This window comes from Xenopus laevis, chromosome 1L (assembly GCF_017654675.1).
Source record: "Xenopus laevis strain J_2021 chromosome 1L, Xenopus_laevis_v10.1, whole genome shotgun sequence".
NCBI classification, from domain to species: domain Eukaryota; kingdom Metazoa; phylum Chordata; class Amphibia; order Anura; family Pipidae; genus Xenopus; species Xenopus laevis.
Genome location: NC_054371.1, coordinates 137,308,929 through 137,336,288, shown reverse-complemented (window position 1 = coordinate 137,336,288; position 27,360 = coordinate 137,308,929). Strand labels below are relative to the sequence as shown.

General features: G+C 38.7%; 1 protein-coding gene across 1 annotated transcript; it reads right to left on the bottom strand.

Annotated features, from left to right (window-relative positions):
- On the bottom strand, positions 1–27,360 carry ermp1.L (endoplasmic reticulum metallopeptidase 1 L homeolog; the record flags this gene model as incomplete). Its single annotated transcript, NM_001089244.1, is given in 15 exon segments — positions 1–1,383; positions 1,516–1,679; positions 4,168–4,283; positions 4,856–5,055; positions 8,009–8,161; positions 10,913–11,103; positions 11,320–11,494; positions 17,739–17,959; positions 18,393–18,605; positions 19,812–19,904; positions 20,898–21,044; positions 21,594–21,699; positions 22,119–22,246; positions 23,924–24,225; positions 27,093–27,360. Coding segments are annotated over 15 exon segments (2,631 nt in total). The 3' UTR covers positions 1–1,218.

Here is a 27,360-nt window from a genome sequence, read left to right as displayed (position 1 = left end):
TTTCAGAAACAATGCAGAATATTTTATTGATTGTATTTACAAAGTTTCTTATTTCAGCATTATGAATCGTATAATAAATTTTCATTTTCCGGACAGTTCACCTTTAAAGAGTACATGGAGTTGCTGTTAATCTAGAAAGATCCCTGCCCGATATCGGAATACTGATATCTGGAGGCCTACTTGGCTTTCCACTTCATTCAACAACAATGGTAAATAAGTCTATGTAACTAGTGTCTGCTAATGATGATGCTTAGGCTCGTAAATGTCTCATCTATCAGGACAAGCATTATTAATGACCCCATCAATCAGTTCCTCTGATATACCATAATTTCAGTTATACAGCGATTGGAACACATACAGCTAAACCAGGTTAAAAGGATTGTTCACCTTTGAGTGAACTTTTAGTATGATGTAGAGCGTGATTGTCTGAGACAATTTGCAATTGGTTTTCATTTTTTATTATTTGTTTTTGAGTTATTTTGCTTTTTATTCAGCAGCTCTCCAGTTTGCAATGTTAGCAATCTAGTTGCTAGGGTCCAAATGACTCTAGCAACCATGCATTGATTTGAACAAGAGACTGGAATATGAATAGGGAAAGCCTGAACAGAAATATGAGTAATACAAAGTAGCAATATCAAATGCCTTACAGAGCATTTGTTTTGAGATGGGGGTCAGTGACCCTTTTGAAAGCTGGAAAGAGAAGAAGAAAGCAAATAATTAAACAATGAAGACCAATTGATAAGTTGAATAGAATTGTCCATTCTAGAACGTACTAAAAGTTAACTTGTAGGCGAATCACTTACATGTGCTTTACACACAGCACAAACCCATACAAACTAGACTGAACTTATATGTCGGCATGAATTAAAGTTTAAGACTTTTGGATGAACCAGGAGATCCATCATTTCAGTGCAGAATATTCAGCTTAAGGCATTTTAGGTTCTCAATATTATTAACACTTTGAGCAATTCAATTATCACCATTTTAGTCTGACAAAAACAAAATGAAGATGGTATAGAAAAAAGCTAAAGATACCGGCGCAGTACAGTATTGGACTCCACCATAATGCTGCTTTCACTCCAGGTGAGGTCATATTGCAGTGTATAGTGTTTTTTTCTCTGCTGTTAAAAACCCAGCCCACTAGATTTGAAAGAAATATTTAAATAACATACAAATTACAGAATCAGAGATGGATAGCTGGTCTCTAAAAAAAACTTTTCAGTATTCATAGAGGTCATAGGTGCACACCCAACTTGATGGGAAACTCCAGTCTGGAAATTTCAGCTCCAGTGTTTCTAGATCAGGGGAATTGCGACTGTCTCCAAAGAAGTAATGTGAACCAACTGCAACTGTCACTATTCCCTTACTTTCTTTAGCAGAGTTCTGAAACAAAACAAAAAAAAGATTAAAAATGCATTACTTCCCAGGGGAAAATACTGGCTGTATCTAATAACGATTTCTTCTCATGAGGAGGTTTCTGTTACCATGCAAAAACAATACAACTCCTAATCTTACCTTAAGTTCTATCCAAAACTTCCATGCTGGGGCATACAGTCCATGAGAGTAAAATATAAAATAGTCCGTTTCTCCACTGGCCACAGGGATTCCATCACCAAGAGACCAACTGGACAACACAGTGTTAGTGTTTGGGCGTACATATACAGTCATGTGACTTGGTCCTGGACAGAAAAATAGCAGTTGCATTTGTGTTGAAAATTTGAATTACTTAAGTAAAATAGAGTCTATGGGAGATGAAGTTATTGTAATTAGGAGCTTTCTAGATAACAGATCCCATACCTGTATCTATATATATTTAACAAAATAGCTCATGTTCCTCAAGGTTTACATTATGAGGCTGTCCTAAAAACAATTTGCAGGTGAAGATGTACATTTTGCTTATGGCATTGGATTTAGTCCACTACTTTGAAAGGAATTTTAAGGCTATTCAGACTGCTGGGGTACTGAAATTTGGGTACAAAAGGATCGAAACATGGTATAAAGTGATAATGTCCAATAGGAATCAATGTGAGGGCAGTACTGGACCAATGATGTGGCAGGAGAAAAAAAAAAAAAAAAAAGTTACTAATTGATACTAATTGTCTAATTGTTACTGTTGACCTGTGCTTAGTTTGACAGAATTTACACAAATTTGGACTTCCTCAATGTATTTTAAAATTTTTATGGATAACAAAAAAATGTCAGTGTACGCAAGCTCATAACACAAAGTTAAAAAATAAAAACAACACTGGTAAATGGGCTAATTTTAGCTAATTTATCATCAGCACCCAGATGAGCTTAGGCCATGACAATACTAATAGACTAATGGAATAATGGCAATAACTGTAGGTCATAGTAGTAGCAAGTGGAAGATGGGGTTAGGTATAATTATACACACACACACACTGTGGAGTCATACCAGCACTCACGAAAAAGGTAATTAATTGCCTGGGTGCATGTATTATATCTTAATGCAACACTCTTTATTTTTTGATTTTTTCAGTTTTTTAATTGTCGTTCACATGGGGTGTAATAACAATAATTTTTTACACACTAATAATGTTATCGTATTATTTCAGGGTATTGATTTTAAATTGATGGGTTTTCTCTTTGAATTTAATAATAATTCGTACACATTATTGGTATATTAGATTTATTGGTAGTGTATGTGACCATATCACACTTATTATTCTATTGGATAGATGGGTATTACACAATATGTATTATTTAATGAACTCAGCACTCACGGGTTAATAATGGAGATAGAGGTTAAATTATCCTGATTTCAGACCACCTACATGCGAGCGAATTAACTTGAACCCAAGAGAAGTAAATAGACGTGTGAGGGATCACAGGGGTATAAGAACCGAAAGAAGAATAGATGCTAGATTTCCATGGAGTTAGGTTTAACTTAAAAGGGAGGTTTAAACTGAGGGGTAAATAAAGAGAAGTTGATGTTTAGCAATAATTAGCATTGTAGGGATGTTTAGTCGCATATATAGTAGATGTAACTGTTAAAATGGTAATATACCATTAAGGGAAATTCAGGTTAGATATTGAGGGGTATGTGGAATATAAGATCTAATTAAGAACAGATCACAAGACCAGGTGTGATTGATTTCCACGGCAGACTTTAAAACATCTCAAATTTGATACTGTAGCAATTTTGCAACATAGTGAATTGTGGCAATAGATTATTGTAGAAATGGTAAAACTATCACCAAGAGGAAATATTGTTACAATGAATTTTGTTTTTATCAGTTACCCAGATAAAGTGTTTAGACCAGGATGTCATTAATTCATGTAATATGTATATGTGGTACGAAGGCACTGTATGTCCTGTTGTATTCTATATGTGATGCCTTGACAGTAGTCGCGTACTGGTGACGATGACGATATGTCATTGCTACTCAAGTTGCCCGCCAGTATGTGTATATAGGGCATTTTTAACTGTGAACTGACACTTTGAGAAAGGCCTCGGAGGAGGCCGAAATGTCAGTCCTTGACTTGACAATAAAAAATTAATTTTATGTTTTTTTTTTTTTAAGACCTGTGAGTGTGGATCTTAACTACTACAAGAAGGTCTGCACTCTCAGGACTTATAAAAATCATAACATTTATTATAAATGACTAATGCTTCGGCTAGGTCCCTAGCCTTTCTCAAAGTAACAAACTGAACTTTAAACCTCCTTAAATATACACAGTGGCGGGAACAAACAGCTGGTAAAAGTCACATGATCGGTAATTCAAATACTATGTGTGTGTACACAAAAACAGATGCACATTGGGGATTTATAAAAAGTTCTCAAAGTTCTCGCTCTCTCTGAATGTCCTGGAACTTTACCAAGTTTTACCCTAACAGATGGGATACACTATATGCTTAATGTATGTGGCCTAAAATAAGATTGATTGTTTGGAGGGGTTGTAAAAGTAAGGTGTATGTATATGCTGAGGAACTGAGGAAGGAAACGAGCCTTCTCCTATTCTAATAAGAGGCTAGATTTTTGCAACCTATTTGAGTTACCTTATATCATAATAGCTACAATTTGTAGAAAAATGAAAGTAGACTATACTGTACTTCACCCAAAATAACTATTGAAAAGTGTCAGTTGGACTGTTTACGATTACCCTTCAACTAATACACACACACACACTGGGTTGGTTACTTACCTTTCACCTCAAAAAACAGTCTTGTAGCACCCCAGGACATCTCCTCCCTGGACACAAGTTTAAAGTCCGTGTGCTCATTGATAGGCGCTGGTGGGGCTGGGAGATACCAGTTTTTTCTGAAGGATAAATTAACACGAAATGAACATTACAAAAAGGAAAATCCCAGCTGCACCCAATTGCATTAACTTGAGAAGTGATCTCAGCCAAGGCCAAGTTAAATGAATGGCCTTATTATACTACTAATATATTCATAATTTCAAGTGCTACTCAGACTGGGCACAGAATATGACATGTTACAGAAGCTATACAAAGATTAACAATTAAGCAGCCAACAGTTTGTCAATGCTGGGTACAGGCTTGCCTACCTCTCTGACTGATGACATTGCAGCATTCAGCACTGCAGGACTTCTCAACAGCCATAACATTTATGCATGCCATGCAGTGTGTGTTTTTTAATGATTCTATTATTTTAAAGATGTAACATCAGACTTCCCTAGCAATGCTGGGTACCTCAGTCAAAAAGTAAGGCTATCAATAGCAGGAAGGAACAGTAATGTGTGTGTAACACAGCAAGGTGAGGGTTTTGCTTTTTAATTTCCTATCTACAACAAATGCTCAATTTATATTATACAACGGGTGCAGTCAAACAGTTTATGATACACAACAATGCAGTTAAGCAATATCCAACCTGATCAAATGGTGAACAGGAAAATACCAAGGAAATCCACAGAGTGGGGCATCATCACATGGTGCACGCACAGTCTCATTTAATTCAGGAATATGAGGAGTGACATAAGATATTCCTGTGTAATCAAAGCCATTAATCCAAATGCCAGAATCTCTTTTAACTACTTCTCCAGTCAAACTGTGAAAGGTTCGGGTTGTATGCTATGGAGAGATAAATAAAATACACAATATCATGTTAAGTTATTTAGGTTTGCAAAATACTAAATGTAATGTCCAATCTGAAATCCAGTCACACAAAAACACGCTAAAACCCCATAACCCAATTATTCTGTTCTATGGTCAGTCTAAACCGGATACCCATGCTGCTTCCTGACTCATGAACGATTATGGTGGCTTATTGGTCCATTTACAAGGATTTATTTTACTATTTACAAGTACTAATGAGCCACCAAATTACTCACCAATAAGATTATAGGCCTGGCAAAAAAAAAAAAAGACTTGTACATGTATGGCCAACTTAATGATATAACATCCAGATCATTATGTACAGAAGAAGCACACTGTATATTATTCCAATACCCAATAGCAAATCTAGTCTCGACAGTTCAGACTGGATTGTAATGCAAGACAACAGTACCCTTAGAATGTCTAGGATCATGGAAATGTCAACTTTTGCACACAATATTAAGGGGCAAATTTACTTATAGTCGAATATCGAGGGTTAATTAACCCTTGAGATTCGACTGCCGAATTGAAATCCTTCCACTATCGAAGTCAAAGGATTTACCACAATTCGTTCGATCGAACGAAAAATCGTTCGATCAAACTATTAAATCCTTCGATTCAAAGGATTTTAATCCATCGATCGAACGATTTTTCTACGACCAAAATAAGATAGCAAAGCCTATGGGGACCTTCCTCATAGGCTAACATTGACTTTGGTAGGTTTTAGGTGGCGAACTAGGGGTTTGAAGTTTTTTTTTTTTAAAGAGACAGTACTTCGACTATCGAATGGTGGAATAGTCGAACGATTTTTAGTTCGAATCTTTGATTCAAAGTCGTAGTCGAAGGTCGAAGTAGCCCATTCGATGGTCGAATTTGCAGTTTTTTTTATTCTATTCCTTCACTGGAGCTAAGTAAATGGGCCCCTAGATGTGTGGGTACAATGTCTGAGACTATGAAGATTATTTTTTATGGTCTCTGATTTGCTTAGCAACAACAAATTAATTACAGAGATTATACATCATTCACATGGAGATTACAATCTATGGTGTCTATCACAATCAGAAATACTATGGTCAGTTTTATCAAGAGCCCATTAACCTGCTTGTATGTTTTTGGAGATTGGGTGGAACCCAAAAGTAAACCCATACAAAGAAAAGCTACTCCACTGGCTGATTTATGCCACAAGGAAAATCCCTGCATGCCATTGGCCTTAGGAGAACATACATTTATAAACACTGGGCAAATTTGCACCTGGGCAGCAACCCATGACAACCAATCAGATGATTGCTTTCAGTGTTCAACTGGCAGCTGGCTGAAAAAAGGTAATCACTGATTGGTTGCAATGGGTTACTGCCCAGGAGCATGTTTATAAATGAGCCCCATAAACTCCTTGAAGATTACAACATGAAATACTTGACAATTCCATATTTACTACTTTGTGGCTACATTTTTAGGACGGCCCTTTCTTGTTTCTATAAAACAATACCCCCTGCACAACATAAGGACCATACAGAAGTGGTTTACAAGATTAAAGATATTGACTCTGATCTTAGCTCAACTGAACACCTATGGGATGATTTAGAAGGCCAAATGCATGCTTGATCCCCAACATCTGTGCCCAATTTCTTATGTATGTAGGGCAGAAAATCTCTCATACTATATTCCAACATCTGGTGGAAAGCTTTCCAATAAAATTATAGGCTGTTTAAGCAGCAAAGTTGAACAAATTAATTACCCTTAGCTTAGATATCATAAAACAGATTTATTATGTGGTGTAAAAAAACTGCAGAATAACTACAGGCATCACTAGGTAAAAAACGGCATAAAAATGGCTTCCATATCCAAACTTCTATTTAATGATTTATTGTATTTGCACCCTGCAATTTCTGCTAAGAGATTATTAAAATATCATTGTACAGGTATGGGACCTATTATCCAGAATGATCGGGACCTGGGGTTTTCTGGATAATGGGTCTTTCTGTAATTTGGATCTTCACACCTTAATACTACTATAAACATGAAATAAACCCACAGGTTTTGCTTCCAATAAGGATTAATTATATCTTAGTTGGGATCAAGTGTTTTATTATTACAGAGAAAAATAAATAAATTTTTAAAAATTTGGATTATTTGATTATAATGGGTCTATGGGATATGGATATCCATCTGGATAACGGATTTCTGGATAACGGATCCTATACTTGTATATGGATTGGTTATGGATAGAATCAGAATTGTGTATCTTGACATAGTCCCAAAACAGCATTTTCACTTGTAAACATCCAGGCACTAACAATGGACTATAAAACATTAAGAAATAATTTTGCAAATAAAATGCAGTTTTTATATGCAAGGAAGTACACTGGTACAACAATTTCAAATGTAGGAATCAAACTGCTGTAAGGCAGTATTAAGTAAACTGCAAGTGTTATTTTATTAGCAGTGCGAGTACACTACATGTTTCTGGTCAAACCCTTTCTCAAGTGGGCTCGGACATAAAAACATGTAGTGTACTCACACTGCTAATAAAATAACACTTGCAGTTTACTTAATACTGCCTTACAGCAATTTGATTCCTACATTTGGTCACTTTTGTGGTGGTGCACCTTAATCTACAGCCAAAGAAATTTGGAAGGAGCACGACTGAACCATAACCTCTTTCAGCCAGGGGATCTCTGGCTTATCCTATTGTATTTCCTACCTGCACAGAGTTTATACTGTATGTACTCAGTGTGTCCCAAAGATTACCTTTGGTACTCCAGTTCCTTCCCCCACTCTAAAATAATAGTTCTGATGAAGCGGACACTAGTGTGTTCATATTTGTGTCTTTTTAGAAATCGGGCCACGGCAGAAACCCATGAATGATGGAACATTCTAAAAGGGCTGTAGAATATATGGACATGATATATAAAGGATAATAATATATTACCTGCAGGAAAATCCTCTTTGGTTTAGGGCTGTCATTGCTGGAGCTGTATGGGAAAAACATCCCACTGCAGACCAGCAGAAGTGTAAGCACTGATAAAACAGCCAAAGTGACAATGATTTTCTTGGTGTTTTTTAATAGATAGATGAAGCTAATCTACAAAAAACAAGAAAAACTGGAATTAAAATGTCTTAAAAGCATCCCCAATAATAGGTGTATACAAAATAGTATTGTAGACTTGGACTGTAAGTTCGGAGGCCAGTTAAAAGAATAGTAACACCAAAAAATGAAAGTGTCTTAAAGTAATGAAAATATAATATACTGTTCCCATACATTGGTAAAACTGGTGTGTTTGCATCAGAAACACAACTATAGTTTATATAAACAAACTGCTGTGTAGCCAATCAAGCACAAGTAAGGTAAGTTCTGCTATACTACAGAGCTTATCTGTTATATGCTGTGCATCCTGTGCCTTTCTCCTTTTTCAGCTTTGGATGGCTGCCCCCATGGCTACACAGCAGCTTGTTTATATAAGTATAGTAGTTTTTCTGAAGCAAACCCACCAGTTATACCAGTGCAGCATAGCAGTACATTATATTTTCTTTACTTTAAAGGAAAACTATACCCCCAAAATGAATATGTAAGCAACAGATAGTTTATATCAAATTGAATGACATATTAAAGAATCTTACCAAACTGGAATATATATTTACATAAATATTGCCCTTTTACATCTCTTGCCTTGAGCCACCATTTCGTGACTCTATCTGTGCTGCCTCAGAGATCACCTGACCAGAAATACTACAACACTAACTGTAACAGGAAGAAGTGAGGAAGCAAAAGGCAGAACTCTGTCTGTTAATTGGCTCATGTGACCTTACATGTGGTTTGTATGTGTGCACAGTGAATCGTACAATCTCAGGGGGCGGCCCTTATTTTTTAAAATGGCAATTTTCTATTTATGATTACCCAATGGCACATACTACTAAAAAAGTATATTATTATGATAATGGTTCATTTACATGAAGCAGGGTTTTACACATGAGCTGTTTTACTCAGTATCTTTTAATAGAGACCTACATTGTTTGGGGGGTATAGTTTTCCTTGAATTTTTTGGTATTACTGTTCCTTTAAGGAGTTTGCATAGAGGAGCAAGGGCTATAGACCAGTCATTCCAGGTGCTTCTCCATTAGCTGAAATATCCACAGAAATACTCCTGCTTGCCATCAGCCTTAGAGAGTATTTCATATGAATGCATCACAAGACATTACTGAATTCATGAAAACAAGCCTAGAGATAAGCACCTTATGTATAGTATTTGATAAAAAAGAGAAGAAGATACTGGGAGCAATTCATAAAAATATAGATTAAATAATATCTAGAAAAAATAAATCTGAAAACTATACATACATACGTATGGATCTTTTTGTGTCACCCCTATAACAATGCCACCAAAGCTGCCTCTTTAGATCCCTATCCTTTTAATCCTAGTCAGATATTATGCTGGCCCTGGACCCCCAACATACAAGAGTGGACTATATTAGTGGGCCTGAGAGCAGATCAACACCACTATGTATACAGCAGATTATATCACCATCACAGAGCTACACAAGTCCTAGTTCTCTGGAGGAACTACAATGGTCTTATGGATATGGTACACCACTTTATGTCTAAAGCACATGTTCACTGTGCTTTGAGGTGAGGTTGAGAAGCTAAATTTAGGGGTCATGAATAATCATCATGAACAGAAAATCAGATTTTGTACTTTCATAGAAGCTGATGCTACAGGGCTGATTATTAATCAATTGGGTTGCAGAATAAAATAGTTTAAAGGCGGTCATGTAAAGGCGTTTTGTTTTACTCGTCAGCCTTGTATGTTGTAGTTTATATTGTGCATATACTTTATATTATGAGTTGGTTCCTAAACTTAAAGAAGTTGTTCAACTTTAAATTAACTTTTAGTATGATGTAGAGAGTGATAGTCTGAGACAATTTGCAATTGGTTTTCATTTTTTTTTATATGTGTTTTTTTTATTTAGCAGCTCCCCAGTTTGCTGCTCATCTGGTTGTTAAGGTCCAAATAATCCTAGCAACCATGCATTGATTTGAATAAGAGAATGGAATATGAATAGGAGAGGCCTGAATTAAGCTTGCCATAGACGCAAAGATCCGATCGTATGAATCAACGTACGATCGGACTTTCCCATCTCCCGACCCTCCACTAACCATTCAGATCAAAGTCTTTACCATTCCGATCAAATAAGAACAGATCACCCAATGTTCTGCCCCTGACAGCAATCGTACAATACTTATGTCTGACAACACTAGTGACAGTCTCCCTCTGAAAATCGTACGATCCCCAATACACGCAGAGATATTATCGGCAGCCGACAGAAATTTTCTAACCTGTCCGATCGACCAAACGACCGATCTCCGCCGGACGAAAAATGTCGGGACTCTCCACACATGGTCCGAAAATCGTACGAATCCACGATTCGTACGATCGGATCTTTGCGTCTATGGCCAGCTCAACAGAGCATTTGTTTTTAGATGGGGTCAGTGACCCCCATTTGAAAGCTCTAATGATTCAGAAGAAGAACGCAAATAATTTAAAAACTATAAAAATGAAGGCAAATTGAAAGGTTGCTTAGAATTAGCCTTTTTAGAACATACTAAAAGTTAACTTTAAAGGTGAACGACCCCTTTAAATAACGGACAACATCCCAGAGCAAATGCTTTTAATTAGCATAAGAGAAAATTGGTATCTTCAGAGATACAGATCTTCACTGATACAATCCAGGGTACTCTCAGGCTGGCACAGAACCCCAAAACATAAGTATAGTATTTCTATCTGAAATTTTGTTCTATTTAAGTTCTCTTTGATTCAGTAGTTGTGGTTGAACTCACAAAGTAGGTTATCAATATTATGGTACATGCGATAATCAGGAAACCGAGCACAATGTCAGGTGGTATTTCTGTGCCACTGCGGCCAAGAATAGGGGTGAACATCTCAAAGACTGCCCATACATGGTACATAGTGTGCAGATAGGGTGGAAATAATCCCAGAAGATACACCGCAGTAAACTTATAGGGAGAACCTATAAAAAACAATAAAAGAAGGCAGTAAGCATAAGGGGGCATATACAGTATTTAAATCAAAATGAAAGCAAATCACAATTATAATAGAAGCCACTGTATCTGAAAGCACCGTGACATCTGCAGCTTATTTATTTACATTGCACAGATAACACACACGCACACGTTGTGGCTTACTGGTGCAGTGTCCTTGCTTTCCTTTCCCTGTACACACTGACCTTGATGGATAATATCTGGTTGAAGTAACAGCTTTGTGAGCAGTGGGAAAATGATCCATGCAGCAAAGAAGTAAGCAGAGCACAGGCCACTTTGTGTTAGGAGCACCAAAGGAATGCACCAAGTTATTAAGGAGATGTCAAAAAACAAGTCCCCTAGATACTGGCTGCTTGCACCCTGTAAAAGGAAAAATTATCTAATGTTAATAAAAGAAATGTATAACTACTGGTTTGGCATTCACTTCAAGTACCATTCAGAGCATTCTGAAATCAGAGACATGAAAATAGAAACTCTGGCCTGAACACATGGTATATTTGTTGTTCTTATTTTCATCTCATGCATTAAGCACCTGCAGTTGTGGTATGTGTTTTTATTAGCTTCTTTGGGACAGTGTTGGGACAGTCGCTCCCATAAGCAACAGTAAAAGCTACATGCAGCCAGCAAAAAGTAGCAGCTATTAACAAACAAATAGAGAAATTTTATTACTTACCGTAATTTCTATTTCCAAGTCACCTACCATGGCAGCACTCACCAACATGAGTATTCCCTGCCCCTCAGGTCACTGGACAGGAAAGGGTTAACTCCCAACCCTATAACATCCGCTCTGCACCGCCCCCACCTTGTCTATGTTTCCTAGCTTCAGAAGGGAGGGAAGTTGGTGAGTGCTGCCATGGTAGGTGACTTGGAAATAGAAATTATGGTAAGTAATAAAATTTCTCTATTTCCCAAGCCACCCATGGCAGCTCATCACCAACATGAGAATTTCCAGAGCCAAAAAGAAGGGAGGGACAACAACTGATGCTTAATATTTATTATGAATGCAATACAGCTTGCAAAACCTTTCTCCCAAATTTAGCCTCTTGGGAAAGAAAAACATTTAACTTATAATGTTTTATAAATGTATGCAAGGAGGACCATCTTGCAGCCTTGCAAATTACGTCTGGCGGCGCTCTGGCTTCCGCCGCCCAGGAAGCAGCCTTCAAGTCTCTAGGTACCTCTCTGCCTGTTTTGTGATAAGCGAACACTATGCATCCAACGATAAATCGACTAATAGTCGCTTTAGACGGAGCACAACCTCTTCTAGGACCCCTCGGAATGACAAACAGTCTCTCTGACTTCCTCCACGACTGTGTACGGGTCAGATAATGAGATATTATTCGAACTAGATCCAACTTTGCCACTGTTGTTCACGCTCTGTTTTGGGATCCGGACAAAAGGAGGGTAAAGTTATCTCCAAATTCATGTGAAATTGTGATACAACCTTCGGAAGAAATTCAAACGCTGGTCTCAAGACCACCTTGTCAGGGAACAAAACCGTATCAGGTTCCTTCGCGAAAGAGAATGAATTTCCCCTACTCTGCAGGCTGAAGTGATCGCCACCAGAAATAAAGCTTTCAGAGTAACATGCCAATCCGAAGCCTTTTCCAACGGTTCAAAAGGAGCTGCCATCAAAACCTTTAGGACCAAAGGCAAATCCCATGGAGGCATCCCTAGTCATCTCACTGGACACACTCTTTTAAGTGCATTGAACAGGCGAATGACCAACGGATCCTCAGCCCATGGTTTTTCAGTTAATGCCGACAGTGCCGAAACTTGTCCTCTCAAAGTGCTGACACTAAGCTTCCTCTGGTACCCAGCAAAGAGAAACTGCACCAATTCTGACGCCCCAGGACATCTGGGATCAAATCCCTTATCTTCCGCAAACTTAACAAAACAGGACCAGACACGATAATACTGACTTGACGTTAAGGGCTTTCTAGATTTCAACAGCAATTCTATCAGATCTTTCTTGAGGCCCATACCTGATAACCTCTGCCTTTCAACTTCCATGCCCTCAACGACAGGTTGAACACCTCCTGAAATGGAACTGGGCCCTGCATCAGCAGATCTTTCACAATTGGTAGTTTCATTGGAGGCTCCACTGACATCTGCCTCAAAAGTGGAAACCAGGGACGCCTGGGCCAGAATGGAACTATTGCAATCACCTGTGTCCCTTCTTTGTCTATTTTCTTCAATACCCTCCAAATTAATGGAAAGGGTGGAAAGACATAACCGAACATCCCTCTCCAGTTCTGATTTAGGGCATCTACCCCACTGGACATCCGGGATGGGTACCTTGAAAAGAACCTCCTGCACTTGTGGTTGTGATCCGAGGCCATGAGGTCTATCTCTGGATTGCCAAATCTCTGGGTAATGGTCTGGAACACAGCGGGATTCAGGGACCACTCTCCTGGCTCCAAGGCATTTCTGCTTAGGAAATCCGCCTGCACATTCATTTTGCCTGGCACAAAAAAGGCTACTAAACCTCTGAGGTTTGATTCTGCCCATGACATGATAGTTGACAGCTCTTGTATTAACTGCGCACTCTTGGTGCCTCCTTGTCTGTGTACATAAGCCACCGCCGTGGCATTGTCTGACCGGATTTTCACCCACCTGTGTGTTATCCTCTCCGAGAAGGCTAATAGAGCCATCCTTATTGCCCTCAACTCCAATACATTGGAAGGAAGATGAGAGACTTCCCACTGCCCTTGGGCTGACAGATCGTCTAACATGGCATGTTTGAGAGGCGTCTGTTGTAATCGTGACGTAGTCTGGTTCTGTTAACGGCATTCCTCTGGTTAGATTCCTCGGAATCAACCACCAGTCTAGGCTCGCCATCACCTGTTTTGGAATATGAAGGAGTCTCTTCAGATTTACGGGATTGGTCGACCCTGAACCCAGAAAACATATTTGAAGGGGTCTCATGTGCCACCTTGCCCAACGTACCATCTGAATGGTGGAGGAAAATAGACCCAGAATTGACATGCAATCCTTGACTGACACTCTGGTGAGTTGTTGAAAGGACCTCACTCGGTCCATGATGTATGAGACCTTCTGTTCTGGAAGAGACACTATCCCTTGAAGAGTGTCCAAACTGGCTCCTAAGAAGACTATCTTCTGAGTTGGCACCAGATGACTTTTCTGCCAGTTTATTACCCAACCGAAATGTTGCAGAATTCCAACCGCTTCGTCTCTGTTTTTTACAGCTTTTTCTTCTGAGTTGGACACCAGAAGGATATCGTCCAGATAATGGAAGGCTGGGACCCCCTTCACTCTCAGGAAAGCTATTACTGTTACTAAGACCTTTGAAAATGTCCTTGGAGACGTGGACAGGCCAAACGGGAGGCAAGTGAACTGCACGTGTTGTTCCCGAAACACAAACCGCAGGTATTTTCTGTGTGGACCGTACACTGGAACATGGAAGTATGCGTCTCTGAGATCCAGATTTACCAACCATGCTCGAGGCGGAATTGCTGCAACTATGGATGTCAGGGACTCCATTTTGAATTTCCTGCAACGTATAAATTGATTTAGGGGTCGAAGATCCAGCACAGGTCTGAACGCCCCTGAGGATTTTCTTACTAGAAAGAGTTTGGAGTAAAACCCTCTCCTCTGTTGCTCCCGAGGTACTGGTTCTACAGCACCGGTTTCTAGCAACTGATCCATGTATTCTTGAACTATTTCCTTTGCACCTTGAACCTTCGGCACCAAAGAAACTCGATACACATCGTATCTTGGGACCCTGGAAAATTCGAGATGATAACCTTCCTTTATAATCTCTAGAACCCAACGATCCTGAATATTCTCGGCCCAAACCTCCCCGAAGAGTGCCAGACGCGCTCCTACTGCTCAGGTTCGAGCCGGCCTGATCTCATTGTGTTCTGTTTGAGGAAGAGCCAAAACCAGTTGCCTTCTTTGCCGGTTGTCGTGGCTCCCCTCTAGAAGGTCTCCATGGAGACTGTCTGCCTCGAGACCTCCCAGGCCTGTACTGCCTTGAGTTCCGAAAATTCCTATTTTTTGGCGACTCAGCTCTAGGCCCATGACGTCTGAATTTTCTCTCCTGTGGAAGAAAAACACTTTTCCCACCAGACACCTTTTTAATAATTGAATCCAGACTTTCACCGAACAATCTGTCCCCTTCAAAAGGCAATTGACACAAATTGGCTTTAGAGGCAGTGTCTGCTGACCAGGACTTCAGCCATAGTGCTCTCCTTGATGCTACTGAAAGAGCCATTGACCTCGCTGCCAACCTGACTAAATCGATGGAAGCTTCTGCCATGAAATCAGTAGCTATTTTTAGATCAGATAACATATCTCGCAGGACTGATCTCTTGAAATTTGAAGAAATGGCATCTTCTAGATTATTTACCCAGATCTTCATCGCCCTAGAAGTTGAAGTTAGTGCAACCGCAGGCCTGCAAGATGCCCCGGCAGAGACAAATGCTTTCTTCAGATCCAACTCCATCCGCTTTTCCATCGGATCTCTAAATGCACCCGCATCGTCAACCGGTAGGGTAGTCTTCCGAGCCAAGCGAACCACTGCCGCATCAACCTTAGGTGGATTATCCCACAACTTTGCATTAGGCTCATCCACACGGTATTTCTTTGCAAATTTACCTTGAATAACCACTCTCTTTTCCGTCTTTTTCCACTCTGAGCTAATTAGCTCTTTAATTGAACCATGAACCGGAAAGGTAGAGGAACGTTTCTTCACGGACGGAAACAACTTGTCTGCCGAAGAACTCTTTGGTGTCTCTTCAGTTAGACTTAATGTCTTCCTAACTGCCTTCACTAGACCCTCTACTGTCGAGGCATCAAAGGCGGACTCATCCTCAGAGAAAATTTCTCCTTCCTCTGATAAATCCAACTGAACATCCGCAGGATCATAATATTCATCTTCTGAAATGTCCGAAACTGATTCATACAGCATTTCCGGAGACCTCTTAGGCCTCCTGCTTGAGTAAGATGCTTCCTGCACCCTTTGCACCACTGCTTGCTTAATTAGGGACACTAAGGCATCCAATTGGGGGTGCTGAAGAAGTTTGAGGCTCAGCCGTTAAAGGTTGTTCTGCAACCGACTGCTTTCTAGCTTGTTGACTTTCCACCTTCTGTGCTTCAGTAGCGGCAGAGAGAGGCTAAACAGGAAAGAAACAAGCACCATTAGCCTCCACTCTCTCCCCAAACAATAACTCCGTTATCATTCGCTTACCTAGAAACTTTTGGCTGCACTCCTCTCCCAGAGCCAGACTGATCAATCTTGTCTGTAACCTATGAGACAGGCAATAGTAAGCACCCTTGCGTCCAAAAAATGAAGAATCTATCTTTCTCCATGCTCACCGACACACCACGCTCCACTTTCAATTGCGGCGCGCGTCGTGACGTCAAGACGCCGGCGCACGCATCCGTCGCGACCGGAAATGACGCGCGACCGGAACGACGTGCGACCAGAATGACGCGTACATCCGGCCGGTGGAACGCAAGATTGCCTGGCTCTGGGAGGAAAATGACGTACTTCCTGCGTCTGTTAGAAGCGGTTTTCAGAGGATCCGCACTTCGCCACCAAACAACACGGCCAGTTTAACTGTGGGCCTGACAGGTGGAATGTGACCCAGCCATTGGTCCTTCTCCACCGCGATCCCCTCCGGGGAGCATATGGGAGGTATCAGGGCAGAGAGAGCAGAGAGACCCTGGAAGCGGTAAGCTACACAAGTGACCTGGACAGGAAAAAGACAAGGTGGGGGCGGTGCAGAGCGGATGTTATAGGGTTGGGAGTTAACCCTTTCCTGTCCAGTGACCTGAGGGGCGGGGAATACTCATGTTGGTGATGAGCTGCCATGGGTGGCTTGGGAAATACTTATTCCACATAATTAATTTATTGTAATGGTGTGCTAAAGCCTTTGGAACCTAAAACCATGGGTCTGGGAAGGGGTAGATTCAGTATTTAAATCCACATAATTAATTTATTGTAATGGTGTGCTAAAGCCTTTGGAACCTAAAACCATGGGTCTGAGAAGGGGTAGATTCAGTATTTAAATGTGCTCTAGCACCATACAAATACTTGTTTGTAAGACTTAATTTTATGTATGATTTTGACAATGCCATTCTGCATTCTGACATTCATTAGCATACAGCAACAATGAACACCAGAGAAAACACTGCTAACATTTTTGGAATTGCTGCAGTCTTCATATATTACTGAATGTAGCCCTCTCAGCCTTCCTATCATGTCCTTCTAGGTAAACATGCACTTGTGCCCTCCATTGTCTTGTTCTATCCAGCATGGAGCAGTGTGCCATAAAAGATTGCTTGTCTGATCTCACATTAGAAAAGATTACCCAAAACAAATCCAGGTTAACTAATGATTTCTAGAGTACATGGCCAAACATGAACAACATGGAAAAGCTAATATGCTGTAGTCTTATCTAATGAGCCACAGTTGCAATTTGGCCATCCAAAATCAGCTATATGGGAGTTTGTCTGACTTTCTCCTATGTAAGTCCCTATATGTCTATTTCATGAAATACTGCATACATTTTCATAAAAGGCAATACAATTTCATTCCTAGTATAATAAAAATCAACAAAAACTGTTTTAGACTTACTGCAAAGAAATAAGTCTTCGCTAGAGAATGCACCAGAATAAACTTGGCCACGGCTGCGGATCCATATAGGAAAATGGAAACATAGAAGTGTGTATACCAAGATAGGGCTTTTCCAGCAAGTGACACAAGCACAGCAATGATGAGGACAGTTACTAATGCAGAAACCCAGCTTACTAATGTAATGATTAAGCCGTATACAAGGTCCCGTACGTAGTTTGTACCTGTGTAAAGTTAGAAACAGTCAATATCCAATGTGATTAGTAACAAAAAGTACTTCCACAAATGCCAATCAACCTTATGCTAAAAAATATGTTGCCTTATCATTGTTCGTCATCAACAGATACAGAAGAGAATTTTTAAAAAGAGCTACACTAACTGGTATTGCATGTAACACAGTTATTGCTTTATGGGTCAAACACTAAGATTTGCCTGGTCGGACCCACTGCATGTGTTATCAAGTGTAAGAATGGCTTTGGAGGGAATTTGAGCACAAGCACATGCATGAACACATTAGTGGTTCACACTATGTAAACAAAATAATTGAATTATTCTTTAGAAAGCCTTAGTCTTAGCAATTATGTTAAAGTGTGCTTTGAATTTGCCTAGTGATACAAGTCTGATTTTTTTAAACAGTTTTCACAGAATAACACTCACCCCCTTGCTTGTATTTAATAATTTTTTTGCCGATATAGAAAAGGGTTACTGCTGCTGTAATGTAGTTTATGATGGTTCCAAGACGGGCTGGATAAGACAAAACAAATAAGCCACACACATCGAAGAACACCATGTTCCCATGACGGAACTGCGAGGACTCAGCAAGCTGGGAAGAAGTAGCTAAATAGTGCAAGACACCAAGGATGTTGTCACCTGAAAGACCAACAGAGGAAACAGGAAGTTCATGTGAAATGGTCTTCCTGGTATGTATTACTGACACAAATATAAACAGAACGAGGTCATAATGAGCAGGGTCCTATTTACCTCCTGTTTTGGCTGTGTTTAGATTATTTTATGTGATCTTCTACTGTACTGCAATATGTTGGTGCTCTTTAAACACTTATAATAGGAAGATTAATGTGATACTGACACAAAAAAACTACGTTTTAATATTTTAATGTACATAAAAAGTTACCTATAAGTCATGCTGATTTTTTGCCAACAGGACTGCTTTTATAAGTTATTGTTACTTGAAGTTCCTAAACCTCACTTTTGCCAATCTGACTGTCCCTTCTTAACCTGCCAGTTAGAATGTCTAACACAAACAGAATACAGCAGCACAAATACGGCAACCCCCTCATAGAGGAATTTGGTGGATCGGATAGGTAATGTAAAACATCAGGAAGTAATTTGATGGCAAAATTATAAAGCTCATGCAAAGACAATGACATGATGTATTTAAATATTATATATAGTATTAGAATAGTATTTAAAACAGTTTAATTTTAGTTGTCAGTATCTCTTTAAGTGAAAATAATATGGATATAATCACATGGATCATAACTGCTAGTTCATACATTTGGAAAGAATCTTGAATTAAAACACTGACCCATATCAGATGTAAAACATCTAATTATAATTGGCTTTTACATATTGATATACGGCATGGTTAAAAACTGAATTTAAAACTTAGAATGTAATATTTCCTCAACACTTGCAATTATGTTAAAATAATTATTAAAATACACAGGGAATATTATCACAGGGGTTATTCCAATACAAATTCCAGCAGCACTCCGGTAAAGTGAAAGAAATTTATTTGTGCAAATGAAGCAACGTTTCGGGCATAACCAGCCCTTTATGAAGCTTGATAAAGGGCTGGTTATGCCCGAAACGTTGCTTCATTTGCACAAATAAATTTCTTTCACTTTACCGGAGTGCTGCTGGAATTTGTATTGGAATTTGTACTGGACCTGGGCAGACAGAGTCGCAGCTGGCACCCGACGCTACAAAAAGCGGTGAGATTGATTGTGTAGCACTACACTCTATGCTTGTGTATTATCACAGGGGTTAGTGATTATATACCAGTAAACTGATTATTTCATCTGAGAAATGATTCCATGTACAATGCATACAAACCTGCTCTCTGTATGGACTCTGTGAGAATTCTGTCCCACGTGTCATATTTTGTGTGGTAAATGTAGCCATTCTCAATGAATGCCAAGTCTATTCCTAAATTGAAATCAAACAGAGATCTGAATGTCACAATTTCTGTGCAATATAAAACAGAATCTTATACAAATATCTGATGGTCTTCCACAAAGGAGCTTTATTTCCTCCTCCACATTTGTCAAAATGTTCATAGGGAATACTTTTTATTAACACTAATTAGACATGTGGGTCAGCAGTGCATTACAGGTTGCAGCACACAATGATTATGCACTGGTTACCCACGTGAAGATACGATTACTCAAGTAACTAAAAGAAGGTAGCTGAATTCACCAGTAAATGGAGAGATGGCAAACTGTACACACATACATTTGGGACTATTTAAAATAGTGGTTGGGGGAGGGGGTGCTCTAAGAAATAAATAACAATCCTTACAATAGTTAACCCTATCCTATATAATTCATATTTAAAATAGACACATTCTTGCATTTCATTAGTCTTTTTTGAATATCATAGCACACCTGCAAATACAATAAAGTATCTCCTGCTAATTAAAGGGGTTGTTCACCTTTGAGTTAACTTTTAGTATGATGTTGAGAGTGATATTCTGAGACAATTTGTAAACGCTCTTGATATTTTATTACCGTATTTGTAATTTTTGAGTTATTAAGCTCCTTTTTCAGCAGCTCTCCTGTTTGTAATTTCAGCAGTCAGTTTACTAGGATGCAAATTAGCCTGGCAACCATGCATTGATTGAATAAGAGACTAGAATATGAATAGGAGAGGGTCTAAATAGAAAGATGAGTAATAAAAAGTAACTATAGCAATACATTTGTAGCCTTACAAAGCATGTTTTTAGATGGGGTCAGTGACAGCCCATTTGAAAGCTGTAAAGAGTCAGAAGAATGCAAATAATTCAGAAACTATTAAAGATAAATAATGAAGGCCAATTGAAAAGTTGCTTAGAACTATAACATACTAAAAGTTAACTTAAAGTTGAACCACCCCTTTAAGTCATAGCATATCTGCATTAATGTGTATAATATGTACACCCACCTGGAATGTTACCGAAATCTCTATATATACGGAAATCTGTATCTGAAGGGATAATTCCACTCTGGAAAACTTCCTGGGCTACCACCGATGCAAATGGATGTACTGCAGCTGAAGCATATGCCTGCACCAACCAGGGGTTTTCTGGGCCTGTTAAAAAGAACAGCAGGTTGATGATAAATTACATGATGTGCAGAAGAAAAAGTACAAAGGAACTTTATTTTCAGTACATGTGGGCCAGATAATTTAGGATACTACATGCTTGCAGGTTCGATTACATAACATTAACTTTACCATACAAAGGAGTCATCTAAGCCCATGGAACAAGCAAGGGGACTACATATAGCCTGCAGGTGTTAGCTGGGCATCCCTGACATACAGCAAAGAACGAAATAGGTGTTTTAACAAGTGTGCAATAATACTAGTAATAATCTTAATAGTCAATTAGACAAATCTTAATTTGTCAACAATTACAGTTTGGAAATAATATACCAATGTAAAAAAAAAAAAAGCATTTTGCAGTGTAGTGGCTTTTTGCAGTGATTTTTTTTTAAAAAAAAAAGCATACTAAGGCTTCACTGCTTTTAAAAAACAAAAGTATAGCAATGCTTTAAAAAAGATAACCAAGCATGATTTAAATCACATGCTTACAGAAACTTAGATTTGTACAAATGTGTAGAAACCACTGTATTTTCATACCTGTCTGAAATACCAGCTCTTTCCCTCCAACTCCTGCAGCTTCTAAATTGATGAATGCCCGAACCATCTTGGCCCATGGGTGCTGTGTGATGAATCCATGGCTACCCTATATTATGACAAAGAAATACAAGCCTTCCTATCTATGTGTTTATCAGTGAGGAGACCTTGAAGTCTTAATATTGAATACAGAGATGCATTCAATCAATTAAACATACATGACAGCCTTTTGCACAAAAAAAATACAAGCTATGCTAGTGGTTTGTATGAGAATCAGATTTAATTGCTTTGCAGAGATCAATATCAGCAACTCTAGTTATTGAGCATCTGATCCCTTCATGAAATATATTTTATTAGTATACAAGGCCTGGTCCAAGTTATAAGGAAAACAAAAAAATATTTTCCTGCATTTTTGTTTTGGACCTCTATTTTGACCATGTCCATATTTTGTCTATATACACAAACAATTTAATTCCCTCTAATATTTTTGCCTTTAAAGCTCTGTGCAACAAGCATTATGTTACATACCTGTAGGATATTCTCCTCTGCGCCATTGAACAGAAAAATAATTGCATGCTTTAAGGGTTTTGAAGAAGATGATAAAGAGCCCAAGATTTCAAGCATGACTGCACAGCTTACTGCATCATCACTGGCCCCTAAAGTACAATTACAACAGCTAGAGTTGATTATTAAAAGCAGGTGGAGGTACAAAAGGCCTACTACATATGACAATATTAGCAGCAATTTAAGCATTACACATTATACATTTTGGAAATTTAGCATGCATGGCCTTTCAGTCCAGCAAAACCAATGTTACTACAATACTGTATCAAAGAGTTTTTTTTAAAAAAGAACCGCTTTGATATTCACAGACAGTGCCGACAATGAAAAAGTTTCCATTTAAAACGGCTCTGACCCAGACACCCAGCAACATTTCAGACCAAGATCGGTCCTTTATCAAGTCACATGGAAGATTTTTGATTGTCAGAGTTGTCTGTGAATATCACATTGAATTAAACAGATGGAGATGGCCACCGTGTGATATGCACCAAATTGAAGCTGAATGCAGTTGCTTGCTGACAAAACAATTTGTTGAAAAGGCAACCGTACAATATACAGTTTGTTTAACTATCTGACCGCTAGTAATACCTCTGATTTAAGAGGGAATTAAATACAAATGTTCATTCTGCTCTGCTTACTGGTTTCATAAGAAACAACAACAAAAATTTTTTTATATATACACAACCCAACAATGCAACTATGAAATGCTATGTTAACAATTAAACTTTTTTTAAAATAACTTTTAGTTAGACATTCTCTCCGACAAACCTTCAATAAAATACACCTGTCCTTTTACAGAATACACTATTGGAGTTATATATGCAGGTAGAATTTACTAGTCACCTGTTTAAATGCAAGCATCTTATTGGTTGCCATGGGTTACTGCTCCTCTGCAAACTTAGTACCTTTTATTGCATATGGGGGTTTATATCTAAAATGTAGGAAGGAATTCATGGAGGGAGGGAAGTAAACATCCCAGCCAGAAGGTCTCCCACACAAAAGGACTAAGGAAGTCATTTACAAACCAGATCTGCTGCCCAAACAGTCCAACTAAACTCATAAGTTACAAAAGTAAGGTCTGTGAAAACTGCCTACGGAGAAGTCCATATATGTAAAATTCATGTTACAGTCCTGCAAGCGTCTTTGTGTTTTTCAAAGCTTCCTGTAATCTCCCCATTTACCCGAGTACCAGCAGACTACTTGCACAGCCAAGACATCTGTGCTTTTCTGGATGAATCCTGACTGATTTGGGGGTATTGCGTTGGTACCCAACCTGCTACAGAGCTCTGATCCACATATGGTGAATCTCAGAAGGAAATAAATTGAAGAAAAATACATAACCTAATTATCCACTCTTTTAAAATACTGTGCTGAAATGTTCTAACTTGGCCACATAATTAAATGAACATGTATTGAAAAATAACTATATCAATGAGTTATAATTAAATAGAATTGTATATATATTGTGTTGTTAAAAAAACGGGTTAATATTGTGTCTAACAGCATTATATGAGGTGCATGTAACCTTAAAACGTTTTCATTTCTTTTTGTGGGAAAAAGCATGTATAAAAAAAAAAAAGGGGGGAAGGAAGAATGGGTGTGTAGAGTACAGTGAACGTAAACATCATTAATATTTGGTATCTATGTAAGCCACACCTGGAGTATCTATGTATCTACACACCTGGAGTATAATTGAAGCCAGTATCTTATTTTTTTTGGGAGTGGAGCTGAACTTTGATCTTGTTTCAAAAAAAAAAAACTATAGTTTTTACCTGGAGTATTTGCTACAGTGTCAAAGTGACAGTTTGCAAGAACAGCATGCTCTGCTCCATGTTCAGGTTCCAACTTCACAGCTATATTAGTAATGTTGTCATAGTAACTGGTGAAGCCCCCTAGGAAGTCAATGCTAAAGGTGCCTGTGGGCCTTTGTACATCTACTGTTATCCTGTGGACCGAGTTTATTTTTTCCTCAATGTCTTTAATCTTTCCCAAAAGGTAATTAACTGCAATAATTTCATTTTCAGGGCTTCCCGCTGTTCTGGAGTCAATGGAAGTGATCTGTTGCAGGTACTCCCTGTAAAACAGAAACTATATTACTAAACTGGATCACAACAACCAACAGACAGATTTTAAGCAGATGTATACGACAGCGTACAAAATATTCCATATAGAACCTTAGAAAGTGAAAATATTACACAAACCGTGTACGACAAACTGATCAGACCCAGACTGACAATCTGTGGGTTATGGCAAACGCCAGAAGAGCTGCTTTAAGTTGCCATAGACAGTCACTATTTATAGAGCTGGAAGGGTCTGTTTGGGCCTCTGTGTACTTGGAATGTCAGGGCCTATTTTAACTCCCAGTCCAGACCTGCAACCAAAATCTTCCAGTCGTTGGGTTTCCATAAACTGTGCACATGTTTGACAGGGTGTGTGGATTATTTAAAAAAATTTCTAATAGGGAGAAATGGTAGTTGGGAGCACACAAAAAGAAAGGCAAGACGTGGATTTTATGGGTAAGAAGTTCAAAAGGGTGAAGTGGCAAAACTTGAGCAGACAGAAGAACAGGTTAAGGCATTACTTTTGAATTTTGGGCAGGCTCCAAACCATGTGAAGACTTATCATACACTAAACCGAGTTTTACATGATAAACTTGGCAGAGAAGTCAGCGTGCAATCAAACAGGTGTGCCCAGATAGAGATGAAAATCTCATTATTTAAACATGAATAAAAGAACATTTAACTGACCCTAAGCACAAACATATTCATGAAGAAAGTGAAAAGTGAATTCCAGTTGTATTAGTTACAGGAACTCGGCAACTATTTTACAGTAAACAATAGCACATTCTTTGCTGTGGGACTAAAAATGCCTGCACTGCCCAAACAGGTCATGCCACTACTATGGTGCAGGATGCAGGCTAATCCTGACTATGCATATTTCAGCACAATCCTGAGTAAAGAATTCATCATTAAAAAGCTATTATGCTGCACTTCTAAAACAAACTGCACGTTACAGAAAAAGATTTTCAAATGTTAATACATTTTTTTTTAATTATTTCATATGTTAATATAAAATATTTGCCTCAGTTAAAGGAAAACTATACCCCCAAAATAAATACTTAAGATAGTTTACATCATATTAAGTAGCATATTAAAGAATCTTACCAAACTGGAATATATATTTAAGTAAATCTTGCCCTTTAACATTTCTTGCCTTAAGCCACCATTTTGTGATGGTCTGTGTGCTGCCTCAGAGATCACCTGACCAGAAATACTACAACTCTAACTGTAACAGGAAGAAGTGTTGAAGCAAAAGACACAACTCTGTCTGTTAATTGGCTCATGTGACCTAACATGTATGGTTTGTTGGTATGTTTGTATGCACAGTGAATCCTACGATCCCAGGGGGCTGCCCTTATTTTTTAAAATGGCAATTTTCTATTTATGATTACCCAATGGCACATACTACAAGAAAAGTATATTATTATGAAAATGGCTTATATACATGAAGCAGGGTTTTACAAATAAGCTGTTTTATGCAATATCTTTTAATAGAGACCTACATTGTTTGGGGGGTATAGTTATCCTTTAAGGGGGTGGCTCATGTTTAAGTTAACATTTAGTATGTTATAGAATGTCCTAGCTAGCTATGTTGCAGTTGGTTTTTTAAATATTTGCCTTCCTCTTCTGCCTCTTTCCAGCTTTCAAATTGGGGTAACTGACCCAGCAGCCAAAAACTATTGCTCCGTGAAGCTAACATTCGACTGTTATTGTCACTTTTTAGTACTTATCTTTTTACTCTGACCCTCTCCTTTTCATATTCCCATTTCTCCTTCAAACCACTGCCTAGTGGCTATGCATACCTCCCAACTGTCCCTTTTTCGGAGGGACAGTCCCTCTTTTGACAGCTCAACCCGCAGTCCCTCATTTGTACTGGAAAGTCCCTCTTTTCTCTGCACTGAACAGCCAGAAAAAGAAACAAAGTTTCTCACTTAATTGGCTTTTAGCAGAGAGCCCAGAACAGCTAACAGGTGCAAATAAGATACTTTGTAACAATTTTGAGACACAAAAACACAGTTTAGATAAGGAGAAATATTTTCAAACTTTCATAACCTGCCAAATTTTGTAAAACAAACATGGTAATTAGGGGGTGTGGCCACATAAAGGGGTGTGGTCAAAAAAAATTGCTGTGCTACATGCGGAAAAAATTTTTTTGTCCCTCTTTTTAGTTCCAAAATGTTGGGAGGTATGGCTATGGTAAACAAGACCAGAGAGCTTCTGAAATACCAACTGGAGAGATGCTGAACAAAAAACCAAATAACTGAAAAAACCCTACAAAATGAAGACCAATAACACATTGTCTCGGGTTATCAATGCCTGCATACTCCTAAAAGTTAATTCAAAGGTGAACAAACCCATTTAAAGGGGATGACTTTCTCACAATTAAGATATAATCTAGACAATGTTATTCTGTTAAAACAAATCTGTTTGTTATTTGGCTCTTTAGTTTAGAATTTAAACTGGTTCATGGTTTCTAGGGTTCTGTTTAACCTTGCAACCTATAAGTGGGTTGAATGGCAAGAAGATCAATAGCTAAGGGCCTAGCAATAATGAGCTAAAAAAGAATGGGTTTCAAATAGTTAGACGACATTGTACGACAACAAGGAATGCAGGAGCCCCTACACTGATAGCTGTTTGCAGGACACTTACACAATATACAAGTCATATTTGCAATTGAATGGAATCCGTTTTTGTTTTTTTAAGGAAATGATAAAAACGTGTTCTCCCGAAAAACATATCGTGTGCTCGTCCCTGGTACTGTTATACAACATATATGTGCATTAGCAACATGCTGAATTCAGAATGCGAATCACGTGATTTCTCCAGAACATAAACTTGAGCGGGCGCCTCAGTACGGTATATTAATGTAGGTGATGCACACCTTGCAGTGGAAGCATTGAAGCCTGTACTATGCCCTCCTGGTGTAACAAGCTGCCGCAGCGATATGTGCACCAGCCCTCGCACACTCAGGACATAGAGCAGCAGCAAGACAGGAACAGCAGCACCGAACCCTGCATCCCGTTGTCGCGGTTTCTTCTCTTCCCTAACACCCGCTTCTCTCCGGTATCCAGAAGCGCTTTCCGCAGAGACATTATACCGGGGTCTCCGGATAGTCAGTCCATCCACTGTGCTCTCCATGCTTCTAGCAC